Genomic DNA, 11,384 nt, shown 5'->3' with positions numbered 1-11,384 from the left:
TCCCAACAAATCAGCAATTTTTTTTTGATATTTTAACTCTCTATATGTACCAACATCTATGTGCCCTTACTTGCAGTTTGAAAATCTCCCAGGCCTCTACACCTTTTTCTCCTCTAATATTTCTCTCACCTGTTTTGGTATCCTCATGCAGTTCTATGTCAAACTATGTTTGATCACATTCCTGTAAAGTGACTTAGGATATTTAACTGGATTCAAGGCATTATATAAATGCAATTTACTGTTAATTTATATTTTAGCACAACACTTGTTTAATCTACTGTCATACATGCTGGAGATTTTCTTAAAATTTTTTGATGTCAGAATCTCTAACATAGCAGGAACATGCAACCAAGGGTGCAGGTCCTCAGGACTGTTGAAGTCAGGAATGAGAAAGCATGAAGGAACTACCTGTGAGGTAATTTTTATGTCTGTGCACAATGCCTTTTCCAGAGCGAGGGTGTACTCTCACAACATGGAAGAGAAATAAGAAAAATGATTAAACATGAAATTCATAAAATATTGACAGAAAGGAACCATAGTGAAGCAAAACACTTTATTGTAATTGGCCACAATCAAATCAAACATCCGCTACCATTAGATCTTGCATTCTTACTGCAGTGCAAGTACATTTTGGATCAATTAAGCAATCTGAATTTAACAAAAGATAATTAATGGAAAGGCGTTTTCAGTTTTCAAACAATAGTTAACATTAATAAAATAAGGACCATTCATCACATATTTTGGGTAGCTGCAAAACTTCATTTTACTAAACATTGTTGCTGTGTAACTAGAACAAAAATTATAGTATAATTTAAAGTGAAGGAGTTATTTTAACTCAACTCTAACACATTAAAAAATTTCACTGTAACTTAAGAATTTTGTCATGCACATTTATTCATTATTTCTGAAACACAAATCAATTTTCAATAAGAACAGCAAATTGACAGCAATTCTTTATTAAACAATGCCAGGTTCTTCTGAAAGTCTTCTCACTAGCAATTCCTGAAAACGAATTTACACACTTAATCACAAATTTGCGTTAAGTTCGTGTGGATGAAATCCACACTCACATGCCTTGGAGGAAAACTACTATCTCTCCAGAACAAAGTAAATAATGAAACATTCAAAGCTAATGTGATTTTCTAAAATATTTAAATTCAATTTCAGAGATGAGTTTTCTAAGTTTGAAAGCAGTAATACTGGCAAGATTTTTACTCATTGAAGATTATTTTTCTAACATGCTAAAACTGCCCTTAGCACAGTTATGTGGTGGTCTCTAGAAATGCTGTGCAACATCTTAAACACTGTTCGTACACTTCTTCAAAATCTGCTTCTGTTCCCTGGAGCAACAAAAGAAAGAAGTTAAAAACACATCTTGAACATACATAATCATTATGAAGCACAGAACATGGGAATTAAAAATAAAGCACACATTCATCTATCTGCTTTTTGGATTTTCCAAGTTCTTTGACAACTCTAAATTTTGTATGTACAAAAATAAATAAATTAGAAATTTTCACTACTTACGTAATAAGGATCTTGTATAATAAGATGATTCTGTGGATCAAATGAGCCAAGCAGCTTTATTTCGGATTTGAGGTTCTGTACTTTAGCAGCCATCCTTTTTAAATCTCTGCAAATTTATCAGATATAAATTAAGTTTCCTCTCTAGATTTGCAATCAAACAATTGAATAATACATTCAATATTAGGTTATTCCCTTTATTCTTCAACATTGATAAATTAAAAATGTTGCTACCATACAGAATATGGTAAACACTATTTAAAGAAATATATTTTGATAAAACTATTGACTACCAATCGGGTCAAATTTTAAAAATGAATCTATTGTATACAATTTGGTGAAGGAATGATAAATATATCAATTCAATATTAATTCAATTCAATATTATTTTTTGAATTTGCTTCATGGACTAAATATGAGATAACGAAAGGTTTCATGCAAGTGTTAAGTGAAATACAAAATGGGGGTCATCCATGTAATTTCATTGTAATCCTAGTTTTTGAGTCTTAAGTAGTCACGGATATAGCTGAACAAAAATCTTTCACCGAGTAGCATACGTTGGGCATTCTAATTTATGTGACAAATAAAATAAATGATGCCCAGCCCCACCTAGCATGTAAGAAGCAGATGCAACGCTCAAAGTAGGACTCATTGAAGCATATCATACAATCCTCAATTCCATGAAGGGTTTATGCCCAAAACATCCAATCTCCTGTTCCTCAGATGCTGTCTGACTGGCTGTGCTTTTCCAGTGCCACACTCTTCAACCCTCAATATGATGAGCAATCAAAGATGCACTTATACTGCACATTTGTTGTTAGTGCAAAATAGGTTTCAATCAGCACTGAGACGAAACGATGGTGTAAATCCTGGATCTGCTTTTGATGTGACTGACTAACTTGAAGTATTTGGGCAAGTAACAGAAAGGCTAGCTGAGGATATTGATAGGAAACACAGAATAATGATTAATGGATATTATTCGGATTGGAGGAAGGTTTGAATTGGAGTTTTCCAGTTGTTGATATCAGGACCCTTGCTCTTGCTGGTATATATTAATGATCTAGATTCTGATGAATGGGGAGAAAATTTCCAAGTTTGCAAATGACATAAAACTTGGAAGAGTTGTAAACTGTGAGGAGACAATGTAGAACACAGCAAGGACACAGACAAATTAATGAAATGACTGGAGAGGGTCAATGTAAAAGTTATTTGGTAGGAATAATACAAAGACAATAAAAAAAGGGTGCATATCTACAGTGGGTGCAAGAGCAGAGGGACCTTGGTGTACAAGGGAACGGATCATTGAAGGTGGAAGGACAGCTGGAGAGTAGTTAATAAAGCATATAGTACCAGTAGGGGCAATAAAATACAAGAGCAAGGAGTTGAACTTGTATATGACACTTGTTAGACTTCAGCTGAAGTACTGTGTACAGTTCGGAGTGCAATGTTGTAGTTGTGTAAACATAATAGAGAGCGTGCAGAAGCAATTTGCAAGAACAGTTTCAGGGATGAGGAACTTCTCATATAAGGACAGACTGAAGAAGTTGAGACTATTCTTTTTGGAGAGAAGGCGAAGAGGAGATCTGATAGAGGTTTTCAAAATCATGATCAAGTTGTCTAGAGCATAAAGGAGAAACTTAAAAGAAACAAGAACAAGAGGGCATAGATTTAAAGAGATTTGCAAATGGAGTAAATATGATGGAGGAAAAAACGTTTTCAAAGTAGTTAGAATATGGAATACTCAGCCTGGAAGTGTGGTGGAGACCGGTTCAATTGAGCCATTCAATAGGATTATTAGGGGAGAAATAATGTGCAAAAAAATGGAGAATAAGTAGGAGATTGATACTAGGTAATGATGCTCATTTGAAGAGCTAATGCAAGGCTGAATGGCTTCTTGTGTGCTCTAACACTTCTATGATTAAAGAAACAACCAATTTTCACAATTAAAATTATTCATCAAGATAGCACCCACTCCTTTGTGCGAAGGTTCCATCCTTTTGTCACACTTTGCAGCAAGTGTGTTATAACTTCTCTCCTATTTGCCTGTTCCTGATTTTAAGTTTATGTCCCTTTCTTTTCATCAACTGTTTCCTTACAATGTGCTAATCAAATCATTCAGTGATATTGCATTATCATAGGGAATGCAATTCTAGCAATTGCTCCTCTTAATCTAGCCCTTAGGAGACAGATCACATTTTGTTAAAATTTGTGCTGCGTTCCTTCTTAAGTTAATACATACTTCCTAAGAAACAATGCTAAATGTTAAAGCGTTACAGGTATAGTCTACCAAGGGATTTGGTATAGCTGTAGCAGAACTAACCCCCTCCGCTACCTTTTATACTCTAGCCCGCCAGGAAGAAAAAAAACTGATTGGCATTGACATAGCCCTCTTTATGCCTACCAACCTTCCAAAAATGCTTTACAGCACATTGAAGTACCTTTGAAATGTAGCTATTGTTTGTGATTCGAATTGAGGGATGTAATTTTGGCAACAACATGGAACAAATGTCCTGCTCATCTTCAAAATAGTGCTCTGGGTTTTTTTTGCATTCACTTTACATTTTTGCCTCAGTACTGCACTAATTTTTGTGGTCAAGAACTTGAACCCAAATCCTTGTGGCTCAGGTGAGTGTGAAATCAATTGAGCAAGGCTTGAATCTAATTATAAGATGATAATATTATCAGTCTTTTTGATTTTATGTACCTATCATATTTTTCAAGGAGTTGGATATAGTTCTTCCGGCTAAAGGGATGAAAAAAAGGTGTGGAGTGAAAGCCGGAACAGGATACAAAATTGGATGATCAGCCATAATCATATTGAATGGCAGACAAGCTTGAAGGGCTGAAAGGCCAATACATGCTCCTATCTTTGATGTCTATATATTTTTATTATCAGTGTATATGGATTCTAAAACCTCTGAACTTCCACCATTCCTAGATTTTAGCCGATTAAATACTGAAGTTCTTTCCATTTTTGGTTCAAAATAGATGACCTGCTACTTACTGATGTTGAAATTCACTGCCAGTTTTGCTCACTTGTTTAACCCAAAAATGTTCCTTTTTAATTTTATGCTCAAAACTACATTAAGTTACTAATTTTTGTGCCATCAGGATACATATCCAAACAATTAACGCAGCAAATATTGAGGTCTAGTACAGACTGTCATAACTATTACGGCAGACAAAATAGGAGAAGAAAAATATTCAATGACCCCCTATCTTCAACATCTTCTAAGATATAGAGCTGCAATGTTAGACTGGAATGGACAAAGTCAGAAGTCACCCAACACCAGGTTATAGTACAACAGGTTTATTTGAAATCACAAGCTTTCAGAGTGTAGCCCATTTAAAAGGTGAAGTGAGAGAGAAGCAAACAGACACAGAGATCTCTCTGCCATTGATCTCTCTGCCTATAAATTCGATGTGCTTTTCTCTTACTTCAGCTAAAGAGGAGGCCATGATCCAAAAGTTTGTGATTTCAAATAAACCCTTTCAAAGGCAGAGAGTTCCAGAGTTGTACAATTGCTCATCTCAGCTATCAATCCAGTAATTGTCTTTGAATTGGCCTCAATGCATTTTCCACCCTTTCTACAGAATAATACTGTTGAAACGATACAGTACAGAAGGGGGGCCTTTCAGCCCATCTTCTCCATGTGGACCCAAAACACCCAAATGCTCTTTGTAATCCCATCTTCTTGCACATAGTCCATAAACCAGCAACTTACAGTACTCAAGTTCGCATCTAGGCATTTTTAAGAGTTTCGGGTCTCTGCCTCCACCACCAACTCAGGCAGCAAATTCCAGACACTCAACACCCTTTGCGTAAAGATGCTTTTCCTCACTTCCCCTCTAATCCTTCTGTCACTTAGCTTGAATCTATGATACTTGGCTTTTGAACTGTTTGTCAAGAGAAACAGGTTCCTCCTGTCTACTTTATCTCTACTCTTCAGAATTTTGTATACCTCAATCATGTCACCCCTCAGCCTTCTCTATTATAAGGAAAACAACTTCACCAATCTCTCCTCGTAACTACAATTTCCAGCCCTGGCAACATCCAAGTAAATAGTCTCTACACTTTCTCCAGAGTAATTTCATTCTTCCTGTAAGCGCACACAACATTTATTTGTGGTCTCACCAGTGTTTTATACAGTTTTGTCATTATATACCTACTTTTGTATTGCATGTCTATCATTGAAGGAGAGCATTCTATATACCTTGTTTGTTACCTTAGCTACATGCACTGTCATGTTTAGGGACCTGTGCACGCCAAGATCTCTCATTTTTTCTACCCCCACAATATATTTCCATTTATTTTGTATACCTTCTTACTGTGTGACCTCCGTAAATGCATTACTTCACATTTATCAGAGTTGAACTTCATCTGCCACTTTCCTCCCCACTTCACCAACCCATCGATATTAGACTTTACTGCTATCCTCTACATCATTCAAAACATGGCCAATTTCTGTGTCATCTGCAAATTTCCAATTGTGCACCCCATGTTCAAGTCCAAATCATTAATGTATAAAATAGACAGTAGGAACCCAATGCAGAGCTCTGTGGAATACCACTTGAATCAGCTTTCCCTGCATAAGGCCAGCCATCAACCATCACATTTAGATTCCTGTTACTAAACCATCTTTGAATCTAATTCAGCATGTTATCCTGCATCCCGTGAGCTTTTACTTTTTTGACCAGTCTACCATGCGGGACCTTGTCAAATACCTTACTGAAGTCCATATTGGCAACATCTACTGCACTTCCTCATTGATCCTCTTGTTACTTCCTCAAAGAATTCAATCAAATTTGTATGCCATGACCTTCCTTTAGCAAAGCCATGCCAACTATCCCTGACTAGTCCACGCCTTTCTAACTGACAGATCTAGCAGAATTGATTCTAACAATTTTCCAACCACTGTAGTAAGACGAACTGCTTGGTATTTTCTTATGCCCTTTTTAAGCAACAGAACCATGTTTACATTCCTCCGGTCCTCCAGCATCTCACCTGTGTCCAGGGAAGATGAGGAAGTAATCCTCAGAATATCTGCTATTTCCTCCCTGACCTCCTTCAATATTCTATGTAATAATCCATTTGGCCCTAGTGATTTATGTAGATAGAGACTATATCTAAATCATCTCTTACCTCGTGAACACAGAAACAAAAATTTCTCAAATTCCCTTCTTCTCTGATTGGTTCTACTTTCTCCTTTACTATCCTTTTGCTCTTTGTACACTGGTAAATCTTTCTTAAATATGGACATTGGAAATATACATAGTATTCAAGATGTAATCACACCAATACTCTCAATAACTACAGCACATCATCCTTACTTTTATGTTGAATTCCTCTCATAATAAAGTACAACATTCCATTAACCTTCCTAATTACTTCAGCATATTAATTTTTGAGATTCATGCACCAGAACAGCTAGATCCCTCTGCACCTTGGAATTTTGCAGTTGCTCTCCATTTATGTAATACTGTGTCTTTTTATTCTCCTACCAAAGTGAGCAACTTTAGATTTTTCCCTCATTGTGTGTTGTACTTGCACAATAATACTTTGTGACTCATGCACCAGAGTGCCTAATTCTCTATGCACCTTGGAATTCAGCAGTTCTCCATTTATGTGATAATCTATTCTTTTATTCTTCTGGCCCAAGTCAGTTTCATATTTCCTACATTATAGTCCAGTCAGGGTTTTTGCCCTCTCATTCAACCTATCTTTATTGTCTGCAATTTTACGTCATCTTTATGATATACTTTCCTACCTAACTTGATGTTACCTGCACAGTTAACTACCATGTCTTTCTCCCCCTACGTAAGCCACTGATATAAGTTAGAAAATGTTGAGGCTTCAACACACCCCTCCATCCGTCACAACGTGCCAATCAGAAAATCATTCATGCATTTTCTGCCTGCAAGCCAATCTACTATCCATGCTTTTGTCCATGTTTTTATTATGGTTGTAATGAAGTAAGGAGCTGAGTGACTTTAGTGGAAAATAAGCATCAGTAAGCAGGTTATTGCTACTTAAGTATTGCTTGATGGCCCTTGAAGAAACCTTTCAACACTTTGTTGAAGGTGAAGACTAGACCGAGGAGACAGTATTTAGCTGGGTTGGATTTGTCCTGCCTTTTGAGGACAGGACACACCTGAATTTTATTCCTCAGGTAGGTGCCAGTGTTGTAGCTGTACTGGAACAACTTGGAGCTAGTTCCAACGGTCTTCAGTATGGTTGCCGGACTATTGTCAGGGCCCATAACCTTTGCAGAATTCCTTGCTTCAGCCATTTCTTCACATCACCTGATGTGAATCGAATTGGCCGAAGACTGGCATCTGTGACACAGGAGACCTTGGGAGGCTGAAATGGTAGATCCACTTAACACTTCCGGCTAAAGATGGTTAATCTAGCGTTGACTGTTATATATATTGAAGAAAGGTTCCTAAGAATAATTGGCAGAAATTGCTTTTGCCTCAAAAACAAATACCAGAGGTTATAATGTTGTTTGATATCTGATCACTGTTCTGCTTAAATAGTAAAGAGAGAGTTATAGTCAACATTTCTTATAATAAAGTAATATGGTAATTATTACTCCTCATTAAGGGGTAAAATTCTTCATGGGTTCTCTGGTTCTTGTACCACATCTGCAGTGGAACATTATTCTTATTTGCTATACTAACACAAAAGAAAAGACAACCTAGGACACAGGATTTATATAACAGAATTAAGTAGTTAAGTGGTGCTGTTCCAGGCTGAATAAGAAGGCTGCAGTTCCAAATTTCCTCAAGTCTTCAGCATATAATCTAGTACAGGAGAGTGTTGGGATTAATATTAAATCAAGGCACATATACAAGTGATCCTGCAGCACTGTTTCAAATAGGAAACGTTTGCTATATGCTGAATGACAGCGTACCCAATCATCAGATTAATTGGGAATTTAACTTGCTTAACCCTGCTTCCATGACCTTTTTTTGACAACCTTGTGTTATGAAGATGTTTCATCATTGCAATTAATTTTAGGATTTGTGTTTAAGGAATTGTAATTAGTGGTTCATTTGAAAAGACTGGGGAGAAACCCTGGACACACTTTTTAAAGGGCACACTGGGACTTTTAACACTTCTGCTTGGACTTATCGATTGTAAGTCACATGCCAAGGTTTATAGCTTTCAAGTGTTTTAGAAATTGTTTGGAGTTCATTTGCAGTCCAGACTCCTGAGCGAGAGAAACTACTCAGCTTATTTCTGCAAACGCATGTGTGAGATCCAGAGTGTCAATTAAAACATCATTCAGCTGTTCCCCTGAAGAGTCAGAAGAGGGTTCTTCTCGACATTTTTGAATGAACTACATGGACAAAGATGTCAGTTACAACTGCCTGTGTATTGTGACACCCGTGACACCACCGATTGAAAACCAAGTTGAACTTTCATACCATATCTCTTTAAGAGTTAACACTTATTGGTCAAAAATGTTTCTAGTCCAAGTTAACCTCCGATGAAGGAGCAGCGCTCCGAAAGCTAGTGCTTCCAAATAAACCTGTTGAACCATAGCCTGGAGTTGTGTGATTTTTTAAACACGGAGGAAAAAAAAAATTCTTTAATTTTTTTCCTGTAATTAGGGTCTGCTGTGTATACTTGTGTGATAGATAGGTTTTAATCAGCTTTACATCCTTGCTGAATGAGTCCAGTTTTCACAAGAAATGCTGTTGTAGTGCTGTTGTTTATTTAAGAAATTTGGTTGATAGTTCCTTTATTTCTAAACACAATTTCAAGTTTATAATTGGCTATATTGGCGAACGGGTAAGGCATTTAATGTGATGCCAAGACCAGTGCATTTGTAGGACTAAATAGCAATGGTGATTCCTCAAATTTCAGTCTTAACACTTTTTATTGCCAAGATTAAGAAAATTATTCACATTTTTATTCTTTATTAGGATGTGTGCATCCCTTTCGAATGGCATGAGAAATCTCTTACTAACTACAAAATTACCTCTTATTTAAAAATAACTGCTACGAGTATTCGTTCACTTTAATTGTGGGAGATTTACTTTTCCAATTTCCTGTTCCTTCTCTTGCCACCACCTCCCCACCCCCCCCCACCCCCCGCCCCCAACCCCCACACTGTGTTTTTTACATCAATTTGACGTTACATTCACTATTCTTACATTTCAGGTTTTGATCATATGCTGTTCATTTCACAAGTATTCAATCTCATTTTGTTCGTGAGTGCATTGTTGATGGTGCCGCACCCTTTCCATCTCCACATGCAGCAATTTCCACTGCAAAAGCTCAAGAAAATTTAACAGGTATGGGTGAAAGAGAATAGTGAATTCTGGCCCATTCTTTTTAACTCCTTTGAACGAAAGCACAGGAAGAAAAAGCAAATCACTAACCCAACTCCTCTTTACATGTCTTAAAAGTTTGAATTCTATAGTAATTCCTTAGAATATGCATTGAAGCCAATTTCTTTGGAACTACCAAACATGAAAGTATTCTGTGAAAAGGTAATAATTGTGGACTGTAATTTAGCCTCATGTGTAATTTGCAAGTTTATGGAAGCTTGGGGGTATTAAGTCGCATAATAAATCAATTTTCTTCAAAGTTTTCTTGCCTTTAACTTTTGCTATATCTTGATTTACTTACTGTTTTAAATGTTAAAATTAAAAATTGAAAGACTCAGATATTTGCCCAGTGATTAAAAACTAACTTATTGGAGACAAATTAACTTAATCTCCATTGGCTAATTTTACAGTGGGGCATAGAATTTCCTGAAAGACCATGATTAAAAAAGGTTAAAAATTGCTCATTCATTGCTTGACAAAATGTGCCAAATGAAGTTTTTTTAAAATATACAAACCTTGAAGCTCCTAGATACTCGTACTTCCAGGCGTGTCACATTCTTCAGTGTAAAAGGTCAGAGCACTTTTTATTAGACCCATGTTATATAAAATGAGATGCCATCAGAAACTATCATTTGTTTATTGGTTTAAATGAATGCAATGAGCTCTAATTATTTAAAAGGAATAGAGGCTAAGGGAGAAAGCTGGTTCTAAATAGTGACACTGTTGCACAGCAGAAATATTTGGAGTAGAATGCATAGCAACCCTAAGACAAAGACCAAATTAAGAGTTGGCTTGGCTCAATATAGATTTACCACTGGAATCTTTCATTCATTAATGGATACAATGGACAAGTGGGGAGCTTTCTACAGCAAACTTTGTTTTAATTGCCACTTTATGAAGTGGTACTCTCCATAAACAGGCAAAAGTTATTCAACTGAAAAACTGGAAGTATAATGTATTATCACAATCTCAGTGAGAAAAGGGTGCAAGAAGGTTCTCTCCTGGTAAGTTTCATTTAAAGCAAAGATACATTATTTTTTTAAGTGATTGATGTTGCAAATACAGCAATAATCATGTGTGCACTCCCTACATTAAATAAAAACACTAAATAATAAAAGCATTAAACATTGATTATGTGCACTTGTGGATCAACTGAAATATTTGATTCCACAGGTGCCAGTTAATAAAGATTGCAATATATAATTTCTAGATTTATAAAAAGCTGCCTCTTATTTGAAGTCAGATCACTATACTACTCTCCAGTTTCCAATGAATATTACAGAAACTTACAAATGGAGGAGAACTTTGTGCATCTGCTATTGCTTTGATATACTGTAATTGCTGGCAGACTTGGATAGTTTACATTACTCTACAAATGGTAAGATAATCTACTTGATTACCAACGAAGTAGTGAAGATGAAAAGCCATTCCAGCTGCTTTGCTGACATTTCAAGGAAAGCAAAATTAAAAACACATTCAGGACCCCGGAAATGATATCACCCACCTTAACAGACCAAGAC

The 11,384-nt window shown here is 36.3% G+C and overlaps 1 protein-coding gene across 2 annotated transcripts in view; it reads right to left on the bottom strand.

The window, feature by feature from the left end:
* Positions 1-534: 534 nt before the first annotated feature.
* acp1 (acid phosphatase 1) overlaps positions 535-11,384 on the bottom strand; it is a 37,874-nt gene continuing 27,024 nt past the window's right edge. For both annotated transcript variants that reach the window (XM_060853095.1, XM_060853101.1), the window contains exons 5-6: positions 1,528-1,633; positions 535-1,340 (exon numbers count right to left, since the gene is read on the bottom strand). In XM_060853095.1, the coding sequence (XP_060709078.1) occupies positions 1,263-1,340; positions 1,528-1,633 (184 nt within the window). In that variant the 3' untranslated portion in view covers positions 535-1,262. The remainder of the gene's footprint in view (positions 1,341-1,527; positions 1,634-11,384) is intronic.

Source organism: Hemiscyllium ocellatum, chromosome 3, assembly GCF_020745735.1.
Source record: "Hemiscyllium ocellatum isolate sHemOce1 chromosome 3, sHemOce1.pat.X.cur, whole genome shotgun sequence".
NCBI lineage: Eukaryota > Metazoa > Chordata > Chondrichthyes > Orectolobiformes > Hemiscylliidae > Hemiscyllium > Hemiscyllium ocellatum.
Note: the sequence above shows the minus strand (reverse complement) of the source record. Positions and strands in the feature narration are given on the sequence as shown.